The sequence below is a fragment of the Meriones unguiculatus genome, chromosome 16, assembly GCF_030254825.1.
Source record: "Meriones unguiculatus strain TT.TT164.6M chromosome 16, Bangor_MerUng_6.1, whole genome shotgun sequence".
NCBI lineage: Eukaryota > Metazoa > Chordata > Mammalia > Rodentia > Muridae > Meriones > Meriones unguiculatus.
Window position 1 is genome coordinate 16641157 of NC_083363.1, and position 16765 is coordinate 16657921.

Consider the following 16765-nt stretch of genomic DNA (forward strand, 5'->3'; position numbering starts at 1 on the left):
AGAAAGTATGGCCAGAAACGACTCTTTAGTGGAAGAAAGGTGTGAGAATGCACCCTTGTCACACTAGTGACCGACAACCTGCTATTCCTCATGACTATAGACACGGCAAATGTGGCTTCACACTAAATGACAGCCCGAGGAACTATTTCATGGAGGCTGTTGAAAGGGAGTCACCTGGGTTTAAGCATTCCTGGCTTCCGAGGTACGTACCTCACTGTTGGCGCTTTCCACAAAGGACCCCCCAAACATGGCGGCCATCCACTCGCAACTACAGATCAGCAGCGGCTTGTGGGCACTGATGGCACCATCATCCAAGGTAAATGTCACGTCTGCCGAGGATGGAGGAAACAGATCCGTGAGCCAGCTTTGCCAGGGGCTCCACCCCAGCCTTCTGCTCTGTGTGCATCAGTCAGCAGGTATCTCCTACTCTCTCTTCCAGGCCTACTGATCCTACTTCAGTCCTTTTTTTTGCACATCCAGCCCCCCATCCAGGAGTGTACACTGAACAACTGCACACAGGATCACAACACAGAGTCTCAGATTCCAGAAAGGAGCAGAAAGGAGAGGATTATTTTTCGTGTTTTCCGTTTTGGGTTTTTACAGCTTCTGACGCATGCACAGACACATAAGGACAATCCTGGTGCTGGAATATGAGTTTAAACATGAAATTCACGTACACTTCATAGATACCTTGTATAAACATCCTGTAACTTCAAGCAACCCTGGACATGGTCCATTGTTTAACTTACTGTCCAGTTATAAGATCGCTTTGAAGTTAACATCCATGATTGCTTCTGTATCACTGTGTCCAGTGTTTGAAATAAATGTTTTTACTTTAATTTTTGTCCTGTCAGGACAGGCATGAAGTTTACCACGTGCTGGCACTCAAAGAGTCGGAATTTGGAGCATTTCGGGTCTAGAGTTTTCAGGCTACCGAGGGATGCTCAGCATATACAAGGCTTGTTCATCTATTTCTTGTTACTGTTTGGCCATGTGTGTACCAGGCCTTTCTGTCTGTCTGTCTCTCTCTCTGTGTGTGTTTGTGCTAAGTGTAGGTAACATTTCATTCCCAAGTTCTCTATCATGAAATATCTAAGAATAGCAACACCTCAAGGAAGTGTGCCATGATTTATTGTAGCTAAGAAAAGCGAACAATATCCTGATATCATCCACTAAGGAGCTCAGATGTCGCAGTAACCCCGAGTGACATGTTGGGGCCTTTCTTTCATCAAGGGGTCCACCCCTATGCCCACACACTCTTGCTTGGCTCCGTCTCTGCTGTGAGAGAAGCACTTAGTCAGCTTTAATGGACGTCTACCAGTTCATCTAGCACATGTTTGCAACACGCTCTCTTCAGAAATGTTCAGGGCTGCTTCCACACCATGGCAACCAGTGTTTGTAGTAATCGTTACCCATACTCCTTGCTTTAGAATGAACAGAATGACTCAGTATCAGTTCATGTGCAGTACCATGGCTGGGATTATGAAAGACAAAGATGAAAATAGAGGCATCCCCAGGAGTCTTTTTTTTTTTTGCTACGAAGTCTGCTTCCGACCCTCCCCCAATGCCCCGTGCACTGAGGTGAAAACTTTAGAATGAAAACAGTATAAATGTGGCAGACGGAACAACGTAAAGATGGGTGAATCGGACTGGATGCAGCTCCAGACAGCTTGCTTGTGGAAGGATGTGGCATAGTTAGCCAAGATGGAAGAAGAAAGATCAGGGCCCGGGAGTGCAAGGGCAGAAAACGGACCAGGGGTGGTTGTCCTGGGACAACTTGCTTCTGGAACTTAAGTGACCTCGGGACCAGAGGTCAGTGATGGAGGGACAACAGACAAGAATGGAACAATGGACACTGGTCACGGAACAGATCCTGAAGGTGGAGGATGGGTAGGGGTGCATGGGGACGGGGAAGGGATAGTAGTTCAAGCATCAATCGCGTGGAGGGAAGCTCAGGGTCACCTGATCTACCCTTTGACAGCTGGAGGTTGGGGGGACTAGGTTTCTGTAGTGGCAAGGCTTGAGTTCCTGTCCTCACTGTTACCATTTAATTGACATAGTGACCTGTCCCCTCAGCCCTCTGTTTCTCTCAGGTCTGACAAGGTCAAACAAAGGTGAAGCTAATCCCATCAACTTTACCTTTAGCGGTTGCGAGCTCCCTGCACCCCGCCCCCTCTCTCACCCCCCATCCCCACCCCATGGCTCCCTGGGCCCCTGCTCACCTGAGAACGTGCCCTTGCTGAGACACTCTTTGATCCGATTGGCTTTCCTGACATGGAAGGCTTTTGTGATCTCCTGGTTCATAAAGGCTTCCTTGTTCATGATGTTCTCCACCATCATCCTCAGATCGAACATCTCCAGGACCTCGGCCATCTGAGCCAGCCCCAGCAAATCCTTCTCCTTTTCGTCCAGCTGCCCAGTGTAGAGGAACCTCAGCAGGGTCCGGAAAGGGCCTGACTGCATCGACGGGTCCATCCTGACCACGGTCACTGGGCCTACCCGCTTGGAAATGGGGTTGACCCGCATCTCCCTGTGCATGCTGAGGAACCCCTTGCTCCAGCCGGACAGGCCCTGTGCCTCGGAATCCGAGCCGTCGGTCTGCAGAGCCAGACTCTCCAGCAGGTCCTGGCCTGAAGATCCTCCAGGACCAGGCTGAGGGGTCACCTGAGGGGTCCTCTGGGGGCCCTCCCTCCCTTCCTCGGCTGGTCCCAGACTCTGCGTCCGCCCCTGAAAATCCCTGCCTGGCACCTCCTCACCAGCTCCTCCACCCCAGCCGGGGGAGTCTTCACACTCCGTTAAAAAAAGGTCGTAGAATTTGGAAGAAGAGGTAGCGAGGTAAATGCGGTGTGCGAAGATGTGCTCCACGCCATGGAGGACGAAGAGGACATCGGCGCACAGAGGGTTGTCCAGTAAACAGGCGGCGGCGCTCGTCGCCGAGGACGGACACTCGGGGACCTTGATGACCGGGGGAGGGGCTTTCGGAGGTAGGAAGGGCGCCTGAAGCAGAGGCTTCTGGACTTTTTTCAAGTGCGATTTCCAGAACTGCAGGTGCCGGCGCGAGATGAGGGCTGCACGGATGGCATTGTCGAACACATCCTTGATGCCAAACTGGTCAAACACGCTGGTCTCGTAGTACGGGATGCCAAGTTCCTTCGCCACCTCCCGGCCTTTTTCTGGGGGCAAAATGTCACCTCTCTTTATGGGCCTGAAATAGGAAAATTAAATAAATACACACACAACCGACTTTCTTTTAAGGGGGGAGGAGATGAGGGGAAGCATCTAAATTTCTAATTAAATTATACGATTAAAACCCCATTCGCGTCTTGCATTTTTACGTTGAAAATCTCATAAGGGTCTTGAAAATTCATAATCAACGGTCACTCCAAGATAAGGGATTTGTGACTGCAGAGAGAGATACGCTGTTCAATAGTAACCGTGGTGACGAGGGATTGGCTTCTGTTACCTATGTGATACTGAGCAGGCTGTCTAAGCCCTTGAAACCTTGGTTTCCCATCTTTCCAACAGGTATGGTAACACTGGTGAGCACGGGTCCCTTAAGGAAGAGGATTAAATGAGGTAATAAATACACTCAGCATTGTTCTTGGTGCCCAGGAAATGCTTGATGAAGGTTATTGCTACCCAGCTGGTAGTGGTGGCCAAAGCAAGCAGTGTGAAGCAGAGGCAGGCAGATCTTTGGGATCTCTGAGATCTCTGAGTTAGAGGCCAGCCTGGTGTACAGGGCAAGTTTCAGGACAGCCAGGGCTACACAGAGAAACCCTGTCGCAAAAACACAAAAGAAAAAAAAAAGTTATCATTACCATGTGTATCTTCATCATCACATGTTTTATTGTTATTGTTTATTATTGTTGTTTGAGACAAGGTTTCTCAAGCCCTGGTTGTCCTGGAACTTGTTCTATAGACAAGGCTAGCCTCGAACTCACAGAGATACGCCTGGCATCTGCCTCACTGAGTGCTGAGACTTAAAGGCGTGTGCCACCCTTGCCAGGCTCTCACTTTTTATTTTTGTAACTTCAAAATGTTCCCGCTTCAAAAATATATAAAAAAGAGGGCTGGGGATGTGGCTCTTTACCATCTGGGAGTTCTGGGAAGTACTCCTTCCACTCTGTAGTGAGAAGAAACAGAGGCAGGACGTTCAGTCGCTTAGAACGTTATCTGCAAGCTGTGAGAAACTTCTCCAAAGTGTTGGTGTCCGGACTTCCCAGCTCTTGGTTCAGTGATCCACATCCCATCTCTTTGTTGGATTCATGAATCTTCTTTCACATGTCCCCCCTCTCTTCCCATCCAGCCCTCATCGGTCTTTTCCTTGGGCTGGTACATGGCTCTCTCTTAGCTGGTCTCTCTTTAGGATCTGCGCTTAGAGCCTAGGGTCCCATCGCTTGGAGAAAAGTATTAAAATAACGGGGGTACCGCTCAGCCTGCAATTCTGTGTCAATTTCTCCTGCTTCCACAAAGCCAGTGGAACAAAGCCCACACCCTTTTTGGTCTGGCACACAAAACTCATTTGCAATTTAATCAGACCCGGGAAGGCCAATATAAGCAGTGCAATGCTGCGCTGTGACATAACCGGGGAAAGATTCCAGAACCGACAAGATGTGGTTTGCTACAATTCTTCAAGAAACACAACGCTTGATTCTGACAAAGGCTCTTAGAAACTGATCTTAAAGATTTCGCCTCTGACACCAAAAGCCATGTGCTTCCAAGGCCTTGGCCCAGGGGAACAATGATAAAACTTGATGGAGTTTGGATTTGAAGACCTGGATCGAAGGAGGGGAGGGGGAGAGGGAGGGAGAGCTCACCTCAAGGTGCTGACAAGGGTGGAAGGATCCAGGGAAGAAGGGTCAACTTTAAGGCTCTTGATGTGGGCCTTGGGTGATCTTTGTCCTTGCGGCTGCCTTGGAGTTGGCTAATTGATTAACCCAAAGCTCAGCTTTAACACTCTGCTTCATGGAATCTGTAAGTCGCTCTACAGAAGGGACTGTCCTGTCCACTGTTTGGCCAGCTCTACTACCTTCTCCAGTCACCCAAACACCTGGGCCATTCTCAACATTCCATGCTGAGTCCGTGAGCAGAACAGAGGGGTTTCGGGGACTGAAAGTGAAAGGTTTTCATGATTTTTATCCAGGCTATATCGGAAGCCCCAAAATGGTCTGAGACTGTCTCATGTGCCATTGCCACACTAGCATAAAAAGTGGGACCCAGAGAAGGTTTTTGTCATGAGCCAACCAAGCAAATATTGACGCAGGGCATTGCTATTAGGATTTGGTGATAATTTTGTTCTCCAGCAGAGGATATGGGAGTGAAACAGAAATAATTATTTAATACAGGAATAGCTTCTAAGAGCATAGATTTTAATATTTATTTAGTTTTGTACCTCATGTATATGGGTATTTCGTCTATATGTACATCTATACTCCAGAAGAGGACATCAGATTTCGTGGGACTTCAGTTACAGATGGTTGTGAGCCACCATGTGGGTGCTGGGAATTGAACTCAGGACCTCTGGAAGAGCAGCCAGTGTTCTTAACCACTGAACCATCTCTCCGTCATGAGCAAAGGTTTTAAAAAAATTATTATTCTTATTATTTTTTTCCAAGATTAGTATCCATTTGGTATCTATACTATGCAAATAGTAAAAGAAATCCTCCAATTTTTTTTTTTTTTTTAATTTTGACACTTTGGTAATATAAGGACTAGACACGTTTAAAAAGTCATGTTTGTCGTTTTTTGCCAATTCAACTCCACGTGGCTTTTAGGGGTTTTGTTTTTGAGGCAGGGTCTTACTGTGGAGCCCTGGCTGACCTTGAACTTGTTAAGTAGACCAGGTTGCCCTCAAAGTCATGGAGGTCCACCAGCCCCTGCTTTTCAGTGCTGGGATCGCAGGTGACTCTCATCCTGCTCAGCTTTCCATGAGTTTTAACAGCTGGACACTGGCCCAGGAATCGTGGTATGGGTCTTATAATCGCAGCTGCTCAGGAGGCTGAGGCAGGAGGATCAGAAGTTCAGACCCAATCTATGCTACAGAGTGAGCTCCAGGCCAGCCTCAGAAACTTAATGAGAACCCTCCTGGCTCGAAATCAAAAGTGAAAAGTGGGCTGTGGTGTGGCTCTGCGGTAGAATGTCTCCCTAGAATGTGGAAGGCCTTAGTTTTGCTGTCTAGTACTGCACAAAACATTAGAGATCAGAAAAACGCCAACAATATTAAAACCAATCTAGACACAGTTGTGGGAATGAAAGCTCGTCCTCGTCAGGAGATGATACTAGCCAAAACTGCGGCTGATCATTCTGAGTTTTGGCTTACTCTCTCCTAACTTGGGCCTAATTTCAAGAATGACACTATTTTGGTTGGCTAATGTTTTGTGTGGGACTTTACTCAAATACTTCATCCAAAGTACTTTATCCAAAGTACTTCCATATGACCCTCTCTCATTTCATATCATGGAATGCCCTCTAAGCACTGGCCCACCATTAGAGGAGACTGGATTGTGACCTGAGAAACCCCGGTGAGTCTGGGCGATGAGCTGGGAGGTGTTGGAGGCGGGGGGGGGGGGGGGGGGGGGGGGCGTCAGGACGCTAGCTTGTTTGCGATGAATGGCCGACTGATTTTGCAAAAGCCTACGGCTGATTGTGTAGTCTCGGTGGCCCCTGGAAATCTGAGATGCCTGCAAAGGCTGTCCCCTCACCGAGGGGCTAGCTGCAGGCCCAGTGCCTCGGCTTACCTGGCTAAGGGCCGTCTGGCCCGGTTAACAGCCTCCAGGTCTGCGTAGCGGAGATCCAGCTGGCAGCCAACCAGAACGACAGGAGTTCGAGGGCAAAAGTGCTTGATTTCTTGATACCACATGGTTTTCACATGATTTAGGGAGTTGGGATTCGCGATTGAAAAACACAGGACCACAACATCAGACCTGAAAGGCGACCACAGAAGAGGCTCGCATCACCTTTCCACGTGTCTCTCTAGCCATCACCGTCTCTCTCTCGTCCCATTCGTTTCACGCCGTCATGTCACAGTCAAAATAATCCGTGAAAACAGGGCCGGATAGTAAACACATCCATGAGTCATGCAAACAGCTTGCTAGGCCCCCACATTCCAGCCCCAGTGTAGCCTCGTGGCTCATTTTCACTGCTCACTCTGAAATGTGGGTGCGCTCGGGTTTCCCGAGAGTGAAGTGACTTTCCCAAGAGATGGTTCCCCCGAAGTAGCCCAATCCCAGAATTCCCACATGCTGAACTATTTCTGCTCACGAGAGAAATAGTTGCAAGATGAGAGGAAACGATAAAAGGCCACCTTTTACCCACTTAATAAAACACAAAAGGCGAAGATGATCTGACCCGATGAGAGGAAGCAAACAGCTGGTGAGGAGGTCAGCAGTATTTGCCGCAGGGCGTCAGCAAATACAAAGAAGGATGTCGGCCCTTCTTGCTCGCGCACACGGAGACAAAGCACAACCCCTTATCTGCTTCCACACAGGGAATCGTGACTTGGCGGGAATTGAGATTCCTTCCTTTTTTATGTGAGGTGTAAAGTAAGACGATAATATAGATACAGGGCTGGTGAGGTTAGAAAACACTGGAAGCAGAAGCCCCCCTCCCCCTGCCATGTTACTGGTGATACACAAGGGTACATGGATGGGGAGAAGAAGAAGGAAAATAAAAAATGAAAGGCCTCTCCTTAAATTTGACGACAGGAGCTTCTGTTTTTACAGTATAACTTACCAGGCTAGAAGTCAAAGGATTGTTGTATGGGACAGGTTGTTCGAACATGGTGCTTGTTGGCAGCTGGCAAGCAGAGACAATAACCCCCCTTTCTAGGTTCAAATATGCTGGGTGAGGATTTTAGAACAGCCAGGCAGGGGGAGTGAGAACAGGAAAGGTTATACACTCAGGGAGCCGAGTCTTTCTTGCAAATAAACTCATGGCTCTATGAGATGTTAATTTATTGCCTTTATTGTTTGTATAACGGGGAAGAATCAAGTCTGTGAATCAAAAAAAAAAAACCTTCTTAAATCATTAATGAGCTTTTCTTCCTACATATCAGTGGAGACAAACGAATATATGCAGGAGGCCATAAAATCTCTAAAAATAATCTTTTTCGATGCAGAGTGAGGCAGGGCGCTTACATTAAACGTAATTTTCAGGTTGAGTCTTTCCGTGTATTTTCAGGAAAAAAAAAATAATTGTACCAGACCACAGCAAGGGGAGGGGAAAAGTCCCAAATTTAAAGATGTTCTCACATTACAAAAGAAAACCCAGGACTCAGAGCAGATGAATGTACTGGTCTTCATGGTTAGAATAATCTCAATGAGAAGGTACTATCAAAGGTTTCTGGATGCCAATATGTGTAAAAATATGTGTAAATGTACAAATGAAAAGGAGACATGTCTTTGAGATTCTGATTTAGTCACTAGGCTTTTCTGTGTTCAATCTTACTTCCAATCAGCATAAATAACAGTATCCAGTCATGACAAGAATGCTTTGAGTATTACTTTTTGTTTTTTGGTTTTTTTTACAGGCTTAGTGTGCTATTATTAATCATTCTGTTTATATTGTGTTTCTGATGATATCTTGCTATAAGCTTTGCTCTGATTATAAAATAAAGCCACCACAGAATTTCGGCACGTTGAGAGAGATACGTGTGGCTCAGCTTCTCAGACAAAGAATTAGACAAAAACAACTGTGGTTCAAATTGAGGACTACTCTGTGTGTGTGTGAAATATATATCCTATATTTGTTCTAATTGGTGTCTCTGATTTCCATGTTAGGGCATACCGCTGTGAGGAGAATCGTTCTAAGAACTTCATTTCTATGACAGATATGTAACTAAATGCCAATTTCACTATCCAATTTTATGAGGTGGCAAAGTGAGGTTTTGAAATCGGAGCTGGCTTCGTTGCCAAGGTAACCATGATATCACTCATGCCACGAAATACATAGGAGCTGCTGTCCGGATGACCCGCAAGCGAGCCCAGACAGGATCTGGAAGGGGTGGTGGCAGTGGACGAATTGAATCTCCTGATAGCAGCACAAGGCCATGACCCAAAGCAGGTCCAGAGACACCAGTGTCTTACCACGTCATTTTGGCATATGAAAAATCTGTGGGGGAACTGGGAAAAGATCCAACATTCTGAAAATATGCTGCCTCAAAACTTAAGAGCAAGTTGAATAGTGAACAACACCATCGCAGATGTTAAAATAACCCACTGAATCAAAGTTTTGTGTGTATCATAGGAAAAGCTCTTCTTTTGTTTCCTTGCCTACCTTGCTAAGAGACAGCTATTCCCCATTATCTTACATTGAAGTCAGTTAAAATTAAGATTATATTTTAACTATTCATTTGCTTTTGTTTAACCCAAGTCGACTTAAATACAAACATGGGAGAGGTCTGGTGTGTGCTCTAAGTGGAGTTCTAGCCTCAGGTCTTGCGATCCAACGGACAAATTCCAACAGAGGTTGAGAGTCAATGGTCAAAGAGATAGGGCTATCAACAAAGATGCCTCTGACACATCTTTCCAAACACCCTTTCCTAACTGGCAACTTGTCAGCATCCTCTGTGGTCCGAACATCCATTAAAATCAAGTCACTATTTAGAGAATGCCAATTATTCCTTCTATCCTTGTGGATTCTCAGCCCTACCTTTTTCTTTCTTTTTTCTTCTTTCTTTCTTTCTTTCTTTCTTTCTTTCTTTCTTTCTTTCTTTCTTTCTTTCTTTCTTACCTAGTTCAAGAAGGCAGGAGATGGGCAGCTAAGAATATCTCCAGTTTGGGGCAGGATTCCAGGGAGTTTAAGAGGTATGCATTCTTGTGTGTGGGCTGTTCAGTGTCTGACGTAAACCCGTATTTAAAAATGCCACTCCCAGGGAAGATAAAAAGCTTCTGGAAGTTCCGTCTCCATGGCTCTGTTTTGTTTTTGTTTTGTTTCATTTTGTAGAGTGGGTTTTAAAAATAATTGTGGAGGGTGTGAAGAGGACATTTTCACAGACTTGGCACAATGGGTTGTCTAGAAATGACCTGGGGATCTATTTCAGTCGTAAAAAGAATGGTAGGCTTTAAATGATATCCCACAGTTACCTGGGGTAGAAGACCTGAGAATTCAGAGACAAAACTCTGGGTAAATTGAGCTTTAAGGCCCATGATTTGAATAGTGAGAAGAAGCAGGAGGAAGAAATTTGCAATGCGTACAGTACTAATTTTCATTTAAAAAATTATGACTGGGATAAATGGGCTTATTAAAGCTGGAAACACACAGGAGCTAAGAGTGACTCCTGTTTTTCGTTACCACATTTAATGTGTGTGTGTGTGTGTGTGTGTGTGTGTGTGTGTGTGTGTTTAAGGGAAAATAATTTCTTATTCCTAAAAGGGAAGTATCAGTGTATTTCTTTTGGGTACTAGCATGACAACTAATGTCCATAAAGTAACATTTTGATTGTTTAACAGCAAAGTGGTCCGAAATCAATGTTAGAGTAACTGGGCACGTCCAGCACCAGAAGAGAGAAGCAGGCAGGAGTGGGAGAGGAGCCTAGTCACCCAAGACTTCAGGGGCTGAGGTCAACCTTGGTGGCATCTGTTTTTTTGTTTATTTATTTATTTTTGGTATGTTAAATAAACCCCAGAGCATATTTTCAGTTACTTTTTGGGGGAAACACTGGCCAAAAGTAGAATGTGGAGGATTGTCAGAGGTTCTTGGGTAAAGTGAGGTGTGCCGGCAAGGCCGGGGCTAACCTTTGTTGAAGAATTACAGAAATCTGTGAGAAGCCATCCTTTCCACACACCTTGTCTGGAGCCGGACTCAGTGTAAATTGCAGGGGCCTCAAAAGTTTTTTTTCTCTTTTTCTTTTTTTTGCTTATAAGTACAGCGATGCGGCCGGAACAGACTGGAGAAGCTTAAATATGTCGTTTGTTACAAATATAATTTCTAAAGTTCTTTTCTATCACAGAAGATAGAAAAAGGATGGACCACCCCTGAGACCATTGACCTTGCCATGGCTGTCAAACTGACGGGGCTCTGGTTCTGTGTGGGGCCATCTTGTTCTGACTGCCTGCATGTCTGTCCTCTTGAGACTTTTAGTCCGTGTTCACACCCTTATGAACCACTGTTGCCTAAACCTGCTAAACTTTCCTGGGAGGGCTGCCCATGACCTTTACACACGTAGGGGGTCACAGTCACATCCAAGAAGGCTTTCTTTGCCAGGGTATAGGAGTCCTCCTCTAGCCAAGATTCAAGCAAGGACACCCACTGTGGGCCTCTGAGTGCCCTTTCCCTGCTGATCACTGAGGCAGGCTCTTCCCGGAAACATTTCATAGCTAGCCACGTCCACCACACACCCCTCATGCATTGTACTCTGACAGTGTTATACAGACAGACACGTTGGAACAGCACAAGGAGCATGGCGGAGGGCTGGAGCGCGTGGCTCTGGGTTTTAGTAGGGGAGCGGCCTGGGTGTATGAGATGTGGAGGGGGTTGTCAGAGATGGTGCACACGACTGGGCTGGAGATGGATGGCTGGGGAAGCTCGAACTCATGGAGGATGGGCAGGCCTGTGGCGGGAGCGCCTGCTTGGGGGTTCTGGGGGAGAGCAGGGCAGAACCATGCAGGGTCCCCGGATGTGAGTGGGGAAATCAAGCCAATACTTTACCAAGAGCAGGGAGGCTTCTTTAAGTACAGATGTTATGTGGGGGGGACTGTCAAAACATCCTGAAATATATCCAGATTTGGGAGCGATTAGCATCCGCGACTACTTCTTCCAGGATTGTAAATGCAGTTTTCCCAGGAGGTGACATGTTAAATCCCGCTCCCTCCACCCAACAGAAATCCGGCTAGAGCGAGGCACGCTCTTACGAGTGGGCATCGGCAGCCCACCACTGTCACCAGGGACCTGCAGACAACAGCAGAGTTTTAAAAATGGCTGCCTCCTCCACCCTAGTACAAATGGCACAGCAGTTAGTGGCCATGCCAACCAGAGCGGCGGGTTATCATCACGGGCAGTCTTGACCAGTAATGAGGATTTCCCATGGCCTAGGACACACACTGCTGGATTTGTCTGCGAGGGCAGGTTCCTGAATTTAACTGAGGAGGGAAGACCCTCCCTGGATATGGGTGAGGGCTGGGGCCTCAAACCGAATAAACCCGGGAAACTGAGCTGAGCACCAACATTCGTCTCTCTCTGCATTCTAGTTACCACACTGTGAGCCACAGGGCTGTTTCCTACGTCTGTGGTGGTCTGTGTTTCCAGAATGTGAGCCCGGAGGGACCCTTCCTCTGTTAAGTTGCTTCTGTGAGGTGTTTGGTTGCAGCAGTGAGAAAGCAGCTAACACAGCGATCATCTAGTGGCCCCATGTCATTTGTTTCACGCTCTCTGCAGTACGGCCTTCATGTGGGTGTCGCCGGGAGAAGCAGCGTGAGAGTGAAGCTGAGTGAAGACCCATTAAAACAAATGGCTTCAACAGCCTCGGTGAAGGCCTGGCTGATAGATTAAAAACTCCTTGATTGGCAGCAGGAGGGAAGTGGAAGCAATGACCTCTCCCAGATCCCAACTTTTGCTCCCTGGTCCTCTTTAGTTTTCCTCAAAGCTAAATGCCAGAGGAACGTGCTTCCTGTGCCCAGTGCTAAGGTCAGCGGCAGATCCAGGAAACCCTCCGAGTCTCTGGCAGTGCCGGGTGGGAAGTCTCTGGGATTAATGCCCAGGACGCTTAGGAGGCCAAATTGTCAACTTTTTTCTGAGCATGATGGGAAACTGAGATTTTTGCCCAGACTTCTCAGCCATCCTCCTGAGTCTGTAAGGTACCCAGGGCTTGCCTTGTCCCTCATCCTGTCTCAGGAGACAGTCATCTAGCCATTCCTTTCATACGTAGTAGTGACAGCCCACTGCATACCTGGCTGTCCTGTAGACCCTGGGGACAACTGTCCTCGTTGTGTCTGTCTTTTATCATGTCTGCACAGTGGAGGACGGACAGGGGTAAAAACACAGAATTGGCGGTGTGCTAGGTAAAGAGCCAGACAGAGCATAGAAAGGGGTCAGCAGGAGGCAGAGCTGCTGGTGAAAAATGAAACCTCTGGGGAGGGCCTCTCTGAGGTTGACATTTCAGTAAAGAAGTAAGGAGAGGAGGGGACAGACATGCTGGTCGTGGGAAAGAAGAGTTCAAAGCTGTAACTAGTGTGAAGGTGAGGCCCCAAGGCAAGCATGCCAAGGATGCTTCCCTGAGGGAAGAGGCGCATTGCTGGAGCACAGCGGGGAGGAGGAAGACAGGAGGAGCAGAACCACGGAGAGGCTGAGGGATGACTCTCAGGGATGCGTGGCTTTGGCTTTTGCTGAGTCCTCTGAGTGGACTTTCTGGGTATGATGACATGACACAATTTCTAGTTCAGTAAGCCGATGTCACTCCTATGACGATATCTGATTGAACAGGTTGATGGAGCGGTCAAGGATCAGAGGTCAGGGAGGAAAAGAGCAGGCAGAAGCAGGGGACCAGAGAAGGGGCTGTACCCAAGATCGGTGGTGGCCTCCTTGCTTTCCCTTGAGAGGAGAGCACAGTGCAGGTAGCAGGGGACCTTCTGCAGGAAGGTCAGACCGACAGGGCTTGAATGACCAGGTCCAGGATGGGACCAAGTGGCACAAGAAGATGTCCTGCTTTTTACTCAGTGTGCTTCCCATGGAACTGTTCCAATGTGTGCAGCTAACTGCCCACAGTACCAGGAGCTAGTCCATTTTTTAGGACTCCCCCTCTCCATGTTCCCTTGATTGGTTTTTATCTCATTAAAAGGCAGGTGGGGTAGCCAAGAATGCAATGCTAAGGGTACACAGATGTCTGCAGACTTTGAGTCTGAAAGAAATGAAACTAGGGTAAATGAAGTGGGGCAGGGGATCAGCTGGAGTTTTTGCAAGGAATGAAAACAGAATGTGAGCCATTACAGTTCTTCAGACTATTGTTCCTGGAAGCCGGCCATGTGATGTCTTGGGGACATGAGTAGAGGTTAACCAGTTACTATGCTTTCTTAAAAATTACTTGAATTTGCTTTAAAAATCCGTTGGCTGCTTTCCTAACTCCAGAGGAACAATGGCTGCATGATTTTCTTCCAGGAATGAGATTGTCTCCAGAAGCCAAGGAAATGTAAAGAAAGGGAGCAGGTTGCTTTTTGGATTAATTCTAGGAGATTACAGCTAGATTAAGGCTCAGGGATGGCCTCAATTACAAAGACCCTTTTGCTTTTAAACACACACACACACACACACACACACACACACACACCACTTACACAGAGACACAGACACACACATACAACTAAATGAATCTGAAGCCCTAGTGGGGGGATAGATTTAAGAGACACAACTATTCTCTCTCTCTCTCTCTCTCTCTCTCTCTCTCTCTCTCCCTCTCTTTGTTCCCCTTCCTGCTGCCTAGAAATGCATCTTTTGTGAAGTTTCCTGGGCTGGGGCAGAAGTCCTGAGGGGAAGAGTGTGGCTTAGCTTAGGCTCACTTTAGACTGTGTGTCATGGTTGACCGATATTAAGAGCTGCTGGTAGGTTATTAAACGTACCAAGAAGAATATCTGAGAATGTTTCGTGTAGCAGACAGGACCATCTGCACAAATATAAAAACTCGTTTAAAATCTGCCCAGAAAAATACCTTACTACAGTTAGTAAGGGTGAGATGGAATTTCCTCTTGGCTCACAGCTGTGCCTTATGGTCTGAGGTTTCTGAAAGAAGGTTCTAGAGAGATGGAACACAGAGTAACTCAACAGTCTCCTGCCTTTGAAAGGAAAAGCACTGTGGCCTGGAACCTATTTCCTCATCAGAAAATCCCAATACAGAAACAACCCAAACTGGTGGGTTTTGGTTTTTTGTTTTCTTCTTCTTTTTTTTTTTTAATTTCCTCTTACTCCACATTGAAAAAAAAAAAGCGATCATCATTCTCTTTGCCCATCTTAGTATCCTCTCTATACAATCTTGGGGCTTCTCGTGGGTCTAGCTGTGCTTTACTGGCCAAGCTACCAGCGTTTCTGGCCATGTGACCACTATCTGTGCGCATCTGGACCTTGACTCCTGTTACAAAAATTATTCTAACAAAAATCAGGAAGGTGATACCCAGAGAAGAAGTGACCTTAAACTGGAAAATCATCCGTATCGATATAAATAATCCGTTACTTAAGAATATTCATGAAAACAGCGACATTGAATGAAAACAGCCAGGAAAGGCGTGTCCTGCTGGTGTGGTTTGTCCGGAGCAAGATGAAGCCGGAAAGGGAGGAGGAGGCACAGGACAGAAAGACGAGCAACGGTGCACCCCATTTCTCGGCTCTGTACCCCAGTTCCCAGACAAGGCAGCTGGTTAGACCATACCAATCACTCACACACTCACACACCAGTGGATTCTATTACTTCACATGGTGAACAGACAGCCGTGGAAGACAGAATTGCAAGCCTCTTGTGGAACCAAGTGTTTTCTAGCTTACTGTAACAAGGTACCCAGGGAAACAACCCTTAGAGAAGAGATGAACACAGACATAGAGTAGGCACGGTCCCTGTGCTCTGGTAGCAAGCCTCTGGGCTGGGTGCTCTCTCACTCTGGGGGAAGAGGATCCACATAATCCTGTATGACAGGAGGATGGCGTCCCATCGTCAGCTTCGAGAGTCCGGAAATTCCATTTTCTGTATCAGCTCCTAGGCCTTACCTAGGTCTGCATCTTTCTCATCTTAAGCTTTATTGAGTCAAAGTTGCAATCTTTTAAACTTTCAACACTGATCAGTGGTATATTTAATTCGGTCAGTTCTGACACTTCTATCCTCCCCGGAAACCATGATCACACTTAAAGATAACATTTCCATCACTCCCGAGTTTCCTTGGACGGTTTCGTAACCCGCTGCTGGGGTTTGAACGTGGACTGAGTCTCACTGGTGCGCGCATGTGTGTTTGATCACGTGGTCTCCAGCTGAGGGATGCTGTTTTGCAAAGAGAGGGAACCTCAGAGGGTGACGGAAGTGGGTCGACGTGGGTGGGATTTGAGGTCCTGTAGCCACGCTCCACTTCCCGTTTGCCCTCCGCTTCTTGACCGTAGGTGCGATGTGGGCAGCCGTCTGGTGCCCCCACGCTTCCCCGCTGAGGTGGGCTGCAGCATCCCTTCTTGAACCGTGAGCCGGAATGAACTCTCCCTTCCTCGAGTTGCTCGCGTCAAGACTGTTTGTCTCCAGAGGGAGCGCCAGAACGGAGCCATCTCCTGTAGGCAACCAGCCTGTATTTTCTAGAATTCTCCACACGCGCAGTCACGCGGCGTATGCACTTTTCCACCCGTTCATCAGAAGTTCTTGATCTCATGTTCCCCTCCTGTCGAGGTCTGGCAAAGAATCAACGTGGCAGTGCCTGAGGAGTGGTCCCGTGCGTGTGGCCAAGGGCTGCCTGCTTCATGACCATCCGAGCACTGGCCAGCACTGGCTGGTGTATCTCCAGAGCTAACTCTAGAACCAACACCAGGCTGATTTACAGCCAAGCACAAGTGCTAACGCTTTTATGCAGTTTTGCAGGGAGCGCCGGCATCTCCCTTCACAGAACTGGGTCTTACTCTCAGGCCACAGCAACGTTCAGTTAGTTCCTTGTATTACAGAAGCTGTAGGGCCTGGCGCCTTCAGGGCACACGCTGTAATAACTTTCCTAGAGCCCTTGGTGCCAATGCATGGAAAGCCTTGCTTGGAGGGATGTTCTGCAGAGCCTTCTCCCCTTTGCTACCTGGTGTCTATTTGTAAAATCTGCTGTCAGGGCTG

General features: G+C 47.4%; 1 protein-coding gene across 7 annotated transcripts in view; it reads right to left on the reverse strand.

Moving 5' to 3' along the window:
* Window positions 1-16765, reverse strand: part of Rhobtb1 (Rho related BTB domain containing 1) — a 109120-nt gene that overhangs the window by 15416 nt on the left and 76939 nt on the right. For 6 of the 7 annotated variants that reach the window (XM_021648543.2, XM_021648545.2, XM_021648547.2 and 3 more), the window contains 3 exons: window positions 6738-6923; window positions 2223-3205; window positions 211-329 (listed from right to left, as the gene is read on the reverse strand). In XM_021648543.2, the coding sequence (XP_021504218.1) occupies window positions 211-329; window positions 2223-3205; window positions 6738-6923 (1288 nt within the window). Of the gene's footprint in view, window positions 1-210; window positions 330-2222; window positions 3206-6737; window positions 6924-11646; window positions 11706-16765 lie in introns of all 7 variants that reach the window. The other variant, XM_060369411.1, reaches the window with a different exon arrangement.